The sequence below is a fragment of the Triturus cristatus genome, chromosome 6 (assembly GCF_964204655.1).
Source record: "Triturus cristatus chromosome 6, aTriCri1.1, whole genome shotgun sequence".
NCBI classification, from domain to species: Eukaryota; Metazoa; Chordata; class Amphibia; order Caudata; family Salamandridae; genus Triturus; species Triturus cristatus.
The window spans coordinates 210860827-210877613 of NC_140589.1; the positions used below are offsets into that span (position 1 = coordinate 210860827).

Genomic DNA, 16787 nt, shown 5'->3' on the forward strand with positions numbered 1-16787 from the left:
ACATTTATGAGCCTTAAATGTTTTCAAAACTATTGCATACTGTTCTTGTTTTGTCAATATTATCAAGTCGTGGTTCAGTTTAGGACCCACCATGCTGTTCGTGGCACTCTGAATCATTGTCTCTGGTGTGTACCATTACCCCATTTTCCCCTGGTTCCCAATTGAGATGGCAAATGCTACTTACCAGTATGCATCTGTTCTTGGCATGTAGAGCTGCAGATCTACACACTGTGCATAGATCGCCATCTGGTGTTGGGCCCGGATGTTTGCAGTTGTTTTTCCTCTTGCAAAGTCTTTAGAAGTCGCGAGGTCCGTGACTCCTCCTTTGGATCATATTGCGCATGGGCTTCGGCTCCATCCTCAGATTGTTTTTCGCCAGCAGGGAAATGATGGAGCGTAGTAATAAACAGTGAAGATATCCATGTGAGTTGTATCTAAATAAAATAAACTGGAACAGATAGAGGTAGCCGGGGAGACGGGTGGGCGTGTGAAGATCTGCACCTCTACATGCCAAGAACAGATGCATACTGGTAAGTAGCATTTGCCGTTCGAGGCATATGAGCTGCAGATTACACACTGTGCATAGATTATATAGCAGTACCCATCCCTAGCGGCGACCACCAGTATCTGTTGCAGTGGTTTGAAACAATGTTTTAAGTACAGCCTGGCCCACACTAGCTTGTTGCTTAGCTTGCACATCTACACAATAGTGTTTAGTGAAAGTGTGCGGTGTTGTCCAAGTAGCTGCTTTGCAGATATCATGTAAGGGGATGTTCCCTAAGAATGCCATGGAAGCCCCTATCTTACATGTAGAGTGGGCTTTAGGGGGAACAGATAGTGTTTGTTTTGCTTTGTGGTACCAAATCTGAATGCATTTGACAATCCATCTAGCTATCCCAGATTTGGAGATGGGGTTGCCTTTATGTGGTGGTGAGAATGAAACGAACAGTTGTTTTCTCTTGCGAAAGGGTTGTGTTCTCTCGATGTGGTAGAGCAAGGCTCGTTTGACATCTAATGTGTGGAGAGCTCTTTCTGCCACGGTTTGTGGTTGTGAGAAGAATGCTGGTAGTTCCACAGATTGGTTTAAGTTAAAGGGAGAAATGACTCTAGGGAGGAATTTTGGATTGGTACGGAGAACCACCTTGTTATGGTGCATTTGCAGAAAGGGTTCTTGAATGGTGAGTGCTTATAACTCGCTGACCCCTCTGAGAGAAGTGATGGCTACGAGAAAAGCAGTTTTCCATGTTAGGAATTGAAGTTCACATTTGTGTAGAGGTTCAAAGGGAGGCCCCATTAGTCTGGTGAGAACGATGTTTAGGGTCCACACCGGTGAGGGTGGCACTCTTGGGGGAATTATTCTTTTGAGGCCTTCCATGAAGGCTTTTATGTCAGGTACTCTAAAGAGAGATAGATGTTGCCTGTTTTGTAGATAGGCTGCTATGGCTGCAAGGTGCAGTCTAATAGACGTGTAGGCTAGGTTGCATCTTTGTAGGTGTAGTAAATAGCCTATGATGTGTTGAATGGACACATCTAGGAGATCGAAGTTGTTATTGTGACAATAGATTACAAACGTTTCCACTTGGCTGCGTAGCAAGCTCTAGTGGTAGGTCATCTAGCTTCTCTAATGACGTTCATACAGTCAGGGGGAAGATTAAGATAACCGAATTCTAGGAGTTCAGGAGCCAGATCGCAAGGTTGAGCTGAGCTGGGTCCGGGTGCCTGATCTCTCCATGGTTCTGGGTTAAGAGGCGTTGAGAGAGGTGTAACTTTTGGTGCGGTACTACAGATAGTTCCAGCAGTGTGGTGTACCACGGTTGTCTGGCCCAAGTTGGAGCTACTAGGATGAGAGTGAGGGAGTGTAGTTGTAGTTCCGCACCACTAATGGAATGAGTGGGAGAGGCGGAAAAGCGTACGCAAATCTGCCTGACCAATTCATCCATATCGCATTGCCTTTGGACGATGGGTGTGGATACCTGGCGGCGAAGCTTCGGCATTTGGCGTTTTCGTCGGTGACGAAGAGGTCTATTTGTGGGTGCCCCCACATTTGAAAGTACGGGTGAAGAACTTGTGGATGGAGTTCCCACTCGTGGATCTGTTGTGTTTGTCTGCTGAGCAAATCGGCCATAGTGTTTTGGACTCCTGGGACATGTTGGGCTAGGAGAAAGATTTTTGGGGGTATGGCCCATCTCCATATGCTCTGTGCTAGCTGAGAGAGCTGTAGAGAGTGTGTGCCCCCTTGTTTTTGTATATAGTACATGGCTGTCATATTGTCCATGCGGACTAAGACGGCCTTGCCTGAGACATGCGTTTGAAAAGCTTTTAGGGCTAAGAATATGGCTAGTAACTCCAGATGGTTGATGTAGAGTAACTTTTGTTGAGGCGTCCACCTGCCCTGCATGGTGTGATGTAGTAGGTGAGCTTCCCAGCCGGAGAGCGATGCGTCCGCTGTCAGTACTATCTGAGGAACCGGATCCAGGAACGGTCGCCCTTTGGAAAGGTTTTTGGTGGACCACCACTGCAGAGAGCGATGGGCACGACCGTCGACCAACACCAGATCTGTCAATTGACCCTGGGCCTGGTTCTATTGGCGCGCTAAGCACTCTTGGAGAGGACGCATCTGGAGTCTTGTGTGAGGTATTATGAATATGCAAGAGGCCATCATTCCTATGAGTTGCATGAATGCATGAACACTCGAGCTGGAAGAGAGTGTTCTGGTTGAAATTTGGCGCGTAGAGCCTGAATGCTTGCTATCCTGGCAGGACTGGGATAGGCTAGCTCTTTTGAGGTGTCTATAGTGGCACCGAGGTATTGTTTTACGTGGGACGGTTGCAGATGGGACTTCGTGTGATTTACTGTGAAGCCCAGTTCGTGAAGTAGTTGATAGTGGCGTGAGTGTGTTGTACACACTGGTTGTATGAGCTGGCTTTTATTAGCCAGTCGTCTAGGTATGGGAAGACATGGATGTGTTGTCTCCGCAAGTGTGCGGCCACTACTGCTAGGCACTTGGTAATTACTCGTGGTGCTGTGGTGACTCCGAATGGGAGCACTTTGAATTGATAGTGTTGGCCGTCCACCCGAAATCTGTAGTGTTTAGTGAAAGTGTGCGGTGTTGTCCAAGTAGCTGTTTTGCAGATATCATATAAGGGGATGTTCCCTAAGAATGCCATGGAAGCCCCTATCTTACGTGTAGAGTGGGCTTTAGGGGGAACAGATGGTGTTTGTTTTGCTTTGTGGTACCAAATCTGAATGCATTTGACAATCCATCTAGCTATCCCAGATTTGGAGATGGGGTTGCCTTTATGTGGTGGTGAGAATGAAACGAACAGTTGTTTTCTCTTGCGAAAGGGTTGTGTTCTCTCGATGTGGTAGAGCAAGGCTCGTTTGACATCTAATGTGTGGAGAGCTCTTTCTGCCACGGTTTGTGGTTGTGAGAAGAATGCTGGTAGTTCCACAGATTGGTTTAAGTTAAAGGGAGAAATGACTCTAGGGAGGAATTTTGGATTGGTACGGAGAACCACCTTGTTATGGTGCATTTGCAGAAAGGGTTCTTGAATGGTTAGTGCTTGTAACTCGCTGACCCCTCTGAGAGAAGTGATGGCTACGAGAAAAGCAGTTTTCCATGTTAGGAATTGAAGTTCACATTTGTGTAGAGGTTCAAAGGGAGGCCCCATTAGTCTCGTGAGAACGATGTTTAGGGTCCACACCGGTGAGGGTGGCACTCTTGGGGGAATTATTCTTTTGAGGCCTTCCATGAAGGCTTTTATGTCAGGTACTCTAAAGAGAGATAGATGTTGCCTGTTTTGTAGATAGGCTGCTATGGCTGCAAGGTGCAGTCTAATAGACGTGTAGGCTAGGTTGCATCTTTGTAGGTGTAGTAAATAGCCTATGATGTGTTGAATGGACACATCTAGGAGATCGAAGTTGTTATTGTGACAATAGATTACAAACGTTTCCACTTGGCTGCGTAGCAAGCTCTAGTGGTAGGTCATCTAGCTTCTCTAATGACGTTCATACAGTCAGGGGGAAGATTAAGATAACCGAATTCTAGGAGTTCAGGAGCCAGATCGCAAGTTTGAGCTGAGCTGGGTCCGGGTGCCTGATCTCTCCATGGTTCTGGGTTAAGAGGCGTTGAGAGAGGTGTAACTTTTGGTGCGGTACTACAGATAGTTCCAGCAGTGTGGTGTACCACGGTTGTCTGGCCCAAGTTGGAGCTACTAGGATGAGAGTGAGGGAGTGTATTTGTAGTTCGCGCACCACTAATGGAATGAGTGGGAGAGGCGGAAAAGCGTACGCAAATCTGCCTGACCAATTCATCCATATCGCATTGCCTTTGGACGACGGGTGTGGATACCTGGTGGTGAAGCTTCGGCATTTGGCGTTTTCGTGGGTGACGAAGAGGTCTATCTGTGGGTGCCCCCACATTTGAAAGTACGGGTGAAGAACTTGTGGATGGAGTTCCCACTCGTGGATCTGTTGTGTTTGTCTGCTGAGCAGATCGGCCATAGTGTTTTGGACTCCTGGGCCATGTTGGGCTAGGAGAAAGATTTTTGGGGGTATGGCCCATCTCCATATGCTCTGTGCTAGCTGAGAGAGCTGTAGAGAGTATGTGCCCCCTTGTTTTTGTATATAGTACATGGCTGTCATATTGTCCATGCGGACTAAGACGGCCTTGCCTGAGACATGCGTTTGAAAAGCTTTCAGGGCTAAGAATATGGCTAGTAACTCCAGATGGTTGATGTAGAGTAACTTTTGTTGAGGCGTCCACCTGCCCTGCATGGTGTGATGTAGTAGGTGAGCTCCCCAGCCGGAGAGCGATGCGTCCGCCGTCAGTACTATCTGAGGAACCGGATCCAGGAACGGTCGCGCTTTGGAAAGGTTTTTGGTGGACCACCACTGCAGAGAGCGATGGGCACGACCGTCGACCAACACCAGATCTGTCAATTGACCCTGGGCCTGGTTCCATTGGCGCGCTAAGCACTCTTGGAGAGGACGCATCTGGAGTCTTGTGTGAGGTACTATGAATATGCAAGAGGCCATCATTCCTATGAGTTGCATGAATGCATGAACACTCGAGCTGGAAGAGAGTGTTCTGGTTGAAATTTGGCGCGTAGAGCCTGAATGCTTGCTATCCTGGCAGGACTGGGATAGGCTAGCTCTTTTGAGGTGTCTATAGTGGCATCGAGGTATTGTTTTACGTGGGACGGTTGCAGATGGGACTTAGTGTGATTTACTGTGAAGCCCAGTTCGTGAAGTAGTTGATAGTGGCGTGAGTGTGTTGTACACACTGGTTGTATGAGCTGGCTTTTATTAGCCAGTCGTCTAGGTATGGGAAGACATGGATGTGTTGTCTCCGCAAGTGTGCGGCCACTACTGCTAGGCACTTGGTAATTACTCGTGGTGCTGTGGTGACTCCGAATGGGAGCACTTTGAATTGATAGTGTTGGCCGTCCACCAGAAATCTGAGGAACTTCCTGTGAGCGTTGTGAACTGGAATGTGGAAGTAGGCGTCTTTGAGGTCTAGAGTGGCCAGGAAATCATTTTGGGAGAGCAGGGGAAGTACCTGCTGAAGGGTGACCATGTGAAAATGGTCTGAGTGGATATATTGGTTCAGGGGCCTGAGGTCTAGGATGGGTCTTAGCGTGTCGTCCCTTTTTGGTATGAGAAAATATAGGGAGTAAACCCCTATATTTTGTTGGTTGGTAGGAACTAATTCTATTGCCCCCTTTTGTAGGAGGGAGATTACCTCCTACTTTAGTAGTGTTAAATTTTCTTGTGACATTGGGCGTTGTTTGGGTGGAATGTTTGGGGGGGTAGATGTTAGTTCGAGGCAATAGCCTGACCAAATTATATGTGTTACCCATTTGTCGGAGGTGATGGTAGTCCAGACAGGATGGAAATTGTGGAGTCTGCCCCCGACCGGAGTGGGATGGTCTGGGGGGAGTGGAGGGAAGTCATTGGGTAGGGGTGGAGGCAGAGCGGGAGGTGTTTGTTTTGCCTCTGCCTTTATTATTGTTGCCTTTGTAGCCGCCTCTTTGGTAACCCCTTGTAAAGGTGGATTGGGTAGGGGCTTTATAGGAAGTGGAAGCGGTGTCAGAGGAGTAGCCTCTGGATGTGCTTCGAAAGGAAGAGCGGCGAAAAGAACGTGTCAGCGGGTTTTAGGTTCCAGTGAAGTCAGTCATGGAAATCATGGAATACAGGACTAGAATAGTCAGTCACAAGTGCTAAACATCAAGGTTGGAGAGGGGAAGATGTCCGGGGTAAGCAAAGAGCTAATTTATTTACATCTCATGTGCACCTGATAGGTGTCTGGCAACTTCCCTTGTTTTGGTTTTCTGATTCTATATTAGGTCATCACCTGGCCTTGCATTCTCTATGCTTCTTTTTTTTCCTCCTTCTCTGTTCATGTACTCTTTCCCACCCTCACTCTATACAGAGCTCTTGGATGTTCCTCGGTCCTCTGCCTGCTAAGGAGTTTTTGATTGAGTCTACACTCCCTACACTTCCCAGTTCCTAGGCATTCAGCCTACTTCCTTCCAGTCAGCTTGTCGTTTCTCCTTTACGCTTGCAAACAAATGCACCTTCCTCTCAGCCTTCAGGGGCATTGGGTGAGATTACTAGTAGCACCCCGGCTTGTTAGAGTCTTTCTTTGCCAAGGGAGGCATAAGCTGCTGTCTTGCCAAGGAGCGTATTCTAAAACTATTGCATTTTGTTCTTGTTCCATGAGCGGTGATGGTCCGTAGCTTCTGTTGGTGCCCTTCTGAACCAGTGTGTCTGGTGCCCTACTCTTTCCCTCACTTGTCCCTGGTTCCTCATTAAGACATTACTAGTCATCTTCTGCATTGGAAGAGGTGGAACCGGTGTGCATCTAGGATTTTCAGCTGTATTCCTGGACTTGTATCATTACTTTCATAGACCTGACACCCGAGCCAAGAGCCCATGGCCCCTCCTGTGCTAACCATGAGAGGGTTCCCAGGTAGCCCCTCAATGCACAAACTACACCTTGGCCTTTGTTTTCTCAAGAAAATTCTACTAACAGAAAGTCTGACCTTCATCCTGGACCTCTCCCCACGACCCCACTACGCGACTCCTTCCCAACATTCCACTGTGATGACATCACATGCGCGGCCTGCGTGGCTAGGTCACCTGATCAGTTGACTGTGTGCTGTAGGACACACTCCAGTGCATTCATAGGCAGTCACACTCTCCCCGAAAACTAAAACCAAACATTCCAGGTACCTATTACCTATCCCTTAAGCAAGAAAATACAAAAGTAAACTAATCGCAGGATTGACAAGTGCCTGCATCTGTGTGCATTTTGATTTTCTGTTGAATTCTGACATATTTTACACATGAATGAAACAGTTTTTATATAGTGCAACGTTCACTCCAAGGAGTCTCTTGGCGCTGATGCTGAGGAAAAGGACACCTTACAGGAGAAAGAGAGAAACTGGCATAGTCACAGATGATTGCTGATCAGAGAAAAGACCAAGCCATGTTCTCTGGAATACCAAAGATCCATGTTTTTAAGGACTTCCTAAAACTGAGTTCATTTTGTGTATGTCTGAGTTGGGTAGGCAAGGAGTTCCAGGCTTTTGTCCCTATGGCTACTAGTGTCTTGCCGCCCCTGGTTTTAAGTTTAAATTTAGATGTTATTAGGAGGTTCTCTGAAGATGACCCTAGGGTACGTTGAGTGATGTATGGCTTAGTTCTAACATTAAGATATTCTGGTCCGATATTGTTTACTGTTTAATAGATAACAGTAAGAACCTTGAACAGAATCCTCTTATGGATGGGCAGCCAATGAAGGGTTTTCAGTGCAGTCGCAGAGGAGGTATCTCTGGGCAGATTAAGTACCAACCTCGCTGCAGCGTTTTGGTCCACCTGTAGTCTTTGTAATACTTTTTTGTTGGTTCCTTCATAGTGACTATTACAGTAGTCCAAACAGGATAGCACTAAAGCTACTACCACCGTGTTTTTGGCCGACATTGGGAGTAGATCAAAAAAAAGTCTGAGAGTTTTTATTACTTGAAAACAAGTACCAGCCACAGCAAGAGCTTGCTTGTGGAAGGATAAAGTATGATCAAATTTTATTGCCAAATTCTTTACAGTCTCCACTGTAGTCGGGGGTGGTGCTGAATTTGAAGGCCACCATTGTTCAGGTCTAAAAACGTTATTCTTGCCAAACAGCATGATCTCCATTTTGGAGCCATTACATTTCAAAAGGTTTAGCTTCATCCAGTTCATCACTGCTGTTAAACAGTGGTGAAATTTCTTCAGCCACTGTTGAGTTTTTATCCAGTGTAAGGATCAGTTGGGTGTCATCCGCATAAGCAATACACTCAACATCGTATATGACCATCAAAAAAAGCAAAGGTGCCATATAGGGATTAAAGAGTGTTGGACTCGGGGCCGAGCCCTGAGGAACCCCTGATGCCAGCTCTCTTTCTTGTGATCTATATCCTCCCTGCGTTACATGCATGATTGTTGTTTGGTCTTCATGTAAAGATATGTAAAAATACCCAAATGTAAGCAGATCCACTTTGTAATTTAAACAAATTGAAGTTATGTTGCGTGGGTGAATCACTGACAAGTTAAATAACTATTTTTAATTTTAATTTTAACGTTTGTAAAGGTAGAACATTTAAATATTTCTTAACCTCTGAAATGGTGAAGTACAACACTGAAAAACACCTACTGTATTGTGCACTAAAAGATATGTTGCACATATCTCACACAATAATATAATAAACGTGCTTAGCCTGGCATACTTTTAACAGCTAATTTCCACCCAAGTTAAATACGCACGGAAAAGCTGTTGGTATATTAATTCCCCTATGGAAAAGTCCCGTTTGGCTTCGATAACTTTAATTAAAAATTCAGATCAACGTCACAATCTAATTGCAAAGTTCCAGCTCTGAAACATTTGCAACAAAGACGTGTTTCATCCTGTTTCAGAGTGATGTTGTTGCATGCTTCCGGTTGGAGTGGAGCACTCAGGGTGACAAAAACCAAACAACCTCGAAGTTATGGTTATCAGCCTTTGTAAAGCGTGTAGGAAAGTGCACCTTTTTGACATGGTCACCCCCACTTTTTTGCCCTAGTACTGATGCTTTTCACCTGAATGTGCACTGGGTCCCTGCTAACCAGGCCCCCAGTACCAGTGCTCTTAAACCAGGTAAATGTCTAAATGTAACCCAAGTGACTAGGACGTTAGCACCCCTGTAAGTCCCTAGTAAATGGTACCTCTGGTACCCAGGGCATAGGTACTAAAAAGGGACCCTACGGCTGCAGCATGTATTATGCCACCTAAAGTGACCCACACAAAAACTCCATGCAGCCTGCCATGGCAGGATGCATGAAATGGTCCAAACCATTTTGAATTCATGACATAGCACACTCCCTGTGTGCCATGCCAAGGTGCACAGCATATACTATATGTAAGTCAGACCTACAGCAGGCCTTAGAGCCCTAGGGCAGGGTGCTTTATATTATATGTGAGGACCCATCTGCATGAGCAGATAGGACCCTGTGATGTCTAGTTCTATTACTAGATATTGCAAGTGATCAGGCAGCCATCTTAAGGATATGTACTGGGCACTGGTCATTACGAGTTACCCAGCTACATGATGACTGCACTGAAACCAATGTTGTTCATATCAAACACCTTGTCTTAATAAATCCCCACTGAGGCCAGTTTTGGATCTATTATGACATGCACCCAGAGGGCACCTTAGAGGTACCCCCTTAAATCAACCAGTCTTTTATTGTGCTGGCTGATTGGATTCTTCCAGCCTGCCACCACAGGTGAATTTCTGACCCCCTGCTCAGGAGAGCCAATGTTCTCAGAGGTCAGGAACAATGCCTACTCCGGAGGAAGGTGCTCACACCTCCTCCAGCAGGATGGCTAGTGAATTAGCATACCCAGGCCAGAAGTTTCAAAGCCTCTGCCGCCTTTGATATGCAACCCCACCTTTCTCCAAACCTGGAGAATGCCACCCTCTGCCATGGAGCCCATTTGGCACCAGAGCTGGTGGAAAAAGTAGCTAGTCAGAAGCCGTACCACACTATCAGGCTAGGCACACTCCTAAGGTGGGCCACCTGAAGTGGACACTCAAAGAAGGGTTTCACCATCTTGTTTTTGGTGAAAATAGGATCTCTGGATCAAGTTTGTGCCCACTCTCCCCAGGAAGTGGTCATCTAGTGGGTTTAGTCACCCCAGGGGTAGGTAGCCCATTGACTACTACCTTATACTCCCTTCATGCCCCTAAATTCTGTATATAGGTGACTTCCAACACCAGGAATGGAGATTTGTCTGCCTGGGAACAGAAGAATGACAAAGAAGAGTCAACAACACAAGAACTGTGGACAAGTACCAAAATTGGCGCCAAATCCTGCTTGGGTACTGCCCTCCTGACAATTGCAAGAAATTACTTGTTCTGCCACTGAACAGCCTGGCTAACCTTGGAGGACTGTCCAGTATTTTGCCAACCAAGCAGCATCTCCCTCGAGGTGGAGGAGCCATCTCTCTGCATCTGCAGGCACCAATCACATCTGCCCGGTTAACTGTTTTGCTGACCATCGGGTCCTCCAAGGGAGTAACTCACCAGAAGGAGGTAATCGAGAGTCCAGGAGGTCAGTCTTCACCAAGTCTCAGCCTCCATACACCAATACCCAGGGTACCAGAGCCCTTGCAAGCACCAAGGCTTGCTGTGTGCCACACCCAGACACCACTGATGCCAACACTGACCTGCCATCGAGGGACGTCAGGAGCTCCAAAGTCATCACCGAGAGTGGCCCGGCAGTCTTGGTTCCTCTCCCTCTCCAGGTCACCGAATCCCAATGGAAGCCTCTGACTTGAGCTACCCAGAAGACAAAACACCTCTGCATCCGAGCCCCCCAACCCAGCTCACTGTAAACCGACTGTGTCTTATCACTCCAGAGACCCTCAAGAGCTAAGTCCCCCTTTGGGTTCTGCCGGACAGGCCCTTCAGTCCCCACTTGCAGCCTTTCTTTTTGCAGGTACCTCTCCATTGACTTTGCCGCATAGCACTTGAGGCTACCAACGCGACCAGCACCTCTGCATCCAGACTCACCAGGGCAGGTAAAACTGAACAATTGGTGGTTTCTTGGTCTAAGCACCTTACGTCCAGGAGAAGAACTCTGTAAACTGTTTGCAAGTATTTCGATGCAGGGAATGTTTCTCTCATAGGATAACATTACCGCGTTCGAGGCTCATACCTCATAACCGTTATTTGATTGTATTTTTTTCATACTAGAAAAATCTATAACTCCGAAAATACTTACCTGATTCTGATTACTTTGGTGTCTAAAATTATATAAAAGTCTGAGTTGTTTATCTAAATTGGTATCTAGTTTCTTCTTGAGTGTGTTTCTCATGTATTGACTCTGTGTGCACAACAAATGTTTAACACTACCCTCTGATAAGCACAAGCCGCTCGACCACACTGCCACAAATGGAGCACTTGGGATTATTAATTTAAGCCCTGTAAACCAAAAAGGGCGTCTGTACTTTTTGCCTGGTGTGCCCCTACCTTGGCAGTACCACTTTAATAGTCAGCTTCCTACAAAGCGCTAATTCACCACCAAGGCAATCTCTGGGCGCTTTTCACCAGTGACAGATAATGGATGATAGCTGACTTTAACATGCATCAACATTTATTCTACACTACGGAAGCCATGACAAAAAAGAATTACCTCAATTCAGTACTTTTTTAAAAGGGGTGTCAAGGATTTTTGTCGATCGTTGTCACAATAATTAAATCAGAAAATTAACAAAAAAGGAAAATATATACATAAAATCATATATGAATGGAATTCTATTTTAATGTTAAACATATCTGCAAAGAAAGAATACCACTACTAGATTCAATCCATCACGTATAGATGTACGCAACTATAAATGAGCACTGTGCACCTCCAACCTCCCTGTTCAACAAAAGCTGAGTCTATTAGATAGATACAATCCGGGATCCCATAACACCCATTCAGTAGGAACCTTAGAATGTTTGAAGTAGCTGGACCACAACTCACACAGCCGTATCCCATCCGGATGTAATATGAATTGTGGGAAATAACTGAAGCATCCTTGAGACCTGGGCTTTGAGCCAATCACCCTGGCGTCATAAGTCTATACGTTTGTCGCTTGTGGCTGATCCTTTAGCTGTGCCCTTTACAGCAGAACAGGCTTCATGTTATGTTACTAACTCTAGGAAATATTGATGGAGACCCCATCAGGGATCTGCGGGGAAAGTGATGGGAGGAATGCTCGCAATAAGTCTAACCACTGGCTACTGCTCGAGGTAGCATTTCAACCCATCGTTATTTTGCCCACCATGCCACCTAAGTTTAGACCCAGCCATATGCAAATCAGTCTTGACCGTGCTCTAATCTGAACAGTCCAGCCTGAACTGCTAGACCAGGTTCCTTCCCAAAACAGAACACAAGTGACCTAGGACCGGTTTTGCTCTGATTGCGTCTCTTCAGTCGTGTGTAGCTTGGTTCTTGTGGCACAGTGAGCAAGGGAGACACGTTTGGGCATACCCATGTCACTTTAGGGCAGTACAACACACAAAAGGTAATTGGAGGAATGCTTGCAGAAAAGTCTAACCATTGGCAATCACTCGGGCAGCATTCCAACCCATTGTTCATTTTCCCACTATGCGACCTCAGTTTGAACCCAGCCATATGCAAATCAGTCTTGACCCTGCTCCAATTGGAACAGTTCAGCCTGAACTGCCAGGCCAGGTCCTCCCAGAACAGAGACAACCTAAGACCCCGTGGATATGGCTTCAGAGCTTTAATGGAAATATAGAAGTGCAGGTACTCCTTGTCCCAGAGTACCTCTTTGCTGCCGGGAAGTGCCAGTATTCTCCCATCACATGCATTGGAGCAGTGCTGGGAAGTGCCGGTACTCACGATGCTGTGGCCATCAAAAGTTTTAAAAACACTCTCTGCCCCTATAGAGATGCCATACAGACCACCTCTGTGCCCCACAATCCCAACACTCAATGGGGAAGTGCTGTGTGCCGAGTCGCGGTGAATGAATATGAACTACTGATGTCAAATACCTGTTCAGTCACACCCGCGAGCGCGCCAAACCAGCACCTCAGCATGTACTGCTCCCCACAAAAGCTGCAAATAAGGACATACACACACCTCACGGGGCCTGGGGCGTCTATTTATGCGCGTGCAGCACAAGGCGCCGACCTCCCGCGAGCCACCCATTCACAAGGACCTGCCCTTGCCCATTGGTTCAGGGAGCAAGGCGGGCATGACATGTCGGCTCATTTTGCCATCCCCGGCCTCCTGTCCATCAGCACAAAAAGACAACAGTTAGACATCTCTCGGGAGCTGCGTCAGAGCCTTTAAATAGCGCGCTCCTGTTGCGCCATTATCTGCAGGGCTGAAGCACAAACAGAGCCCAGCTGTTGCACCGACCTTCCCGGGCACTGGTACCGCCCTCCGCCGAACGCCATGAAGCCGTCCAGGAACGCGTTCTTCTCTAAATTTGCCTTTTTCCAGCGTTCCTGTGGGAAGAAAAGCATTTTTCCAGCTCAGGCTTACGTAAAAAAAAAAGCTTAACATTATTTCTCCGGGCTAAAAACAACCCTGCCAGATAATCCGCGCTTATGAATCTGCAGTGTTATAACCTGTTATTAATGCCAGTAGTGAACGCAGTCCAAGAAGGCGGATTTATAAACCTTGCGCAAGGATAGAACTGAGGCTAACGCGCTGGAACAATTCTGATTTAAGAAGCAATTTAGATGTGAACATATAAGTAATGTATATTACGATCCTTTGTGAGTCAAGAAATAGTCAAATGAGTCCCAACTCCTGACCTGCCGTGACGTCACGACAGACACACAGACGCCACACAGACGCACAGGGGAACAGACAGTGCCAGTGACAAGTGGAAGCCATCTACATTAGCTACAAAGAAAGAGAGTCTTATTAGAAAACATGACGCAGTACTAGACAGGGCTTTAAGTGGGCCGGGACCACCCGGGTCTCAGACCCGGTAGTGATTAAAATAGAACATTTAAAACGGCCCCTTTGGGGCCCTGTATTCATGTCCTTAACTTTACAGACAAAAAGACTGTTCGATGTCTGAACAATAAGTGTACGAATGTAAGGTAAACCATGTTGTTTCTGTTTATGTTGTACATGCTTTACTTAATCTTCCATTCCCTAAGAGTGCTTACTTTTTTCCAGGATGTTGTGTTGTGGTATTTTTTTTTCAGGCATCACATTACTCTTGTGTAGTAGTACAGCCTTAAAATTGAGTCAGAATACATGCTCCTACAATTCTTGGCCTCTCTGCAAAGCGCACAGAACTATGTTCACGTATATCAGTTGCAGTTGTCATCCTATGCAAATGTGGGGGTAGGGTGGAACTCTTTTGAAATTTTAGTATATATGTTTAAGCCACACCCTTAAAAATAAAGGCTACGTACTTTTAGGGACCCACCACTTTTTTCATCCCACTTAGAGCCCTGCTACTAGAGATGTCATTAGTTCATTATAGACAGAAGAACGCATGAAAAGCCTAGCTAACGGAGCAGGCCAAGAGACGGGCACCCAAACAACCAATCATGCGCAGAGAGACATGACGTAGGGCCTCATTCAGGGTCTGGTGGGCGCACAGCCGTAGCCCACAGGCCAAGTGAAGAGTTCGCTGCTGGTGCGAAGGTCCTTTTTGCCAAAGTGCTCTCGGTAAAAAGGTGGGAGCAGTTTTGCCAAATATTCATAATGCCGGCCATGTTTGACATCGTTCAGCATTCCGTCCATCAATTGTTCTTCATGCATTTGTCACCACGAGTAAGACAGGTATGCCCAGATGTGGGACCCGTGCTCACCATGCCACTGCACTGGAATCAAGCTAGCCTGACTGACGAGTGGTGACAGTTTTCAGCATTCCGTCCATCAATTGTTCTTCATGCATTTGTCACCACGAGTAAGACAGGTATGCCCAGATGTGGGACCCGTGCTCACCATGCCACTGCACTGGAATCAAGCTAGCCTGACTGACGAGTGGTGACAGTATTCAGCATTCCGTCCATCAATTGTTCTTCATGCATTTGTCACCACGAGTAAGACAGGTATGCCCAGATGTGGAACCCGTGCTCAACATGCCACTGCACTGGAATCAAGCTAGCCTGACTGACGAGTGGTGACAGTATTCAGCATTCCGTCCATCAATTGTTCTTCATGCATTTGTCACCACGAGTAAGACAGGTATGCCCAGATGTGGGACCCGTGCTCACCATGCCACTGCACTGGAATCAAGCTAGCCTGACTGACGAGTGGTGACAGTATTCAGCATTCCGTCCATCAATTGTTCTTCATGCATTTGTCACCACGAGTAAGACAGGTATGCCCAGATGTGGAACCTGTGCTCAACATGCCACTGCACTGGAATCAAGCTAGCCTGACTGACGAGTGGTGACAGTATTCAGCATTCCGTCCATCAATTGTTCTTCATGCATTTGTCACCACGAGTAAGACAGGTATGCCCAGATGTGGGACCCGTGCTCACCATGCCACTGGAATCAAGCTAGCCTGGCTGATGAGTGGTGACATTGTTCAGCATTCCGTCCATCAATTGTTCTTTTTGCAGAGATTTTACACCCAGCATTGGTGGGGTCAGGGGGGGCGGCGGTAATAGTTACTGCCGGGAGAGATAAACAGCCTTTACAACAAAGTCTTTACCTCACAATGCCTTTACCATGCAGTCTTTACAACCCAGGTAAGTACTATGCAAGGCAGTAGTTGTACCTTTATCATGCATGCCTTTACCAGGCAGGTAAGTATATTTTTTTAAAATAACGTAATTACTATGTTATTTTAAAAAAAATGTTTTGATGCCGCTAGTGGTAAAGAAAGTTAAGGGTGATTTTAGGGTTTAAGGGTGGACACTGATAAAGGGATGTAAGGGTAATTTTAGGGTTATGGGGTGGGCAGTGGTCAAGGGAGTTAAGTGGATAAACAGAGAAAGAGGTATACAAGTGAGTAAATTGCAAATACATAGTTAGGCAGGTTTGTCGGCCAACAGACAGATAAAAGCATAGGCACAGTCAAAGTGAAAGCAGACAGGAAGGCAGAGAAAGGTGAGAAAATAAGCCAGCAGAAAGACAAACATACATGCAGGGAGGCCCAGAGACAATGAAGCACACACATACAGTATCTGGAGCCACAGGCAGCCAAATAAGTATCTAGAAAGGTACTGCCTGATAAAAAGATGGACAACCACAGACATTGAGAAAGTTATAGACAGCCAGAGACAAAGAAAGAAAACAAAATGTGAGAAAAATTGGAATATGTTATTAGATGTATATAAAATGGATATGAAGTCATGGTGATGGTAATACTATCCACAGCCTGTGATACGGGCAAGAGGTTTCAGTTGCATTTTGGATGGGAACAGATATAGGTAACCCCTAAGCATGGCACGACACATTGCATGATTGCACCACAGACAGACAAATATGACTAACATGGGCTGTGTAGATACTTGGAGCAAGTTACATTAGGTGTAAAAAGTGTATTCAGGCCACGCGGTCATGTATAACTTAAAGAAGGTACACCAGATCAGGCTGTATACTGGTTTCTATGGACCTAAGCACTAAACTGCAGGAGGCAAGGCACCTAAGCAGGTTCCTATCCGACCACTCTCCACTCCTGCTAGAGTACAGTGATTGCAATACCAGTGTACATACTGAACAATGGAAACTGAATCCAGGTGTTTCAACTGACCCTTTTGCCTTATG

At 46.3% G+C, this 16787-nt stretch overlaps 1 protein-coding gene across 1 annotated transcript in view; it reads right to left on the bottom strand.

The window, feature by feature from the left end:
- CYP39A1 (cytochrome P450 family 39 subfamily A member 1) overlaps nt 1-16787 on the bottom strand; it is a 267552-nt gene that overhangs the window by 42466 nt on the left and 208299 nt on the right. The window contains exon 10 of the mRNA XM_085610546.1: nt 13459-13547. Within this exon, the coding sequence (XP_085466672.1) occupies nt 13459-13547 (89 nt within the window). The remainder of the gene's footprint in view (nt 1-13458; nt 13548-16787) is intronic.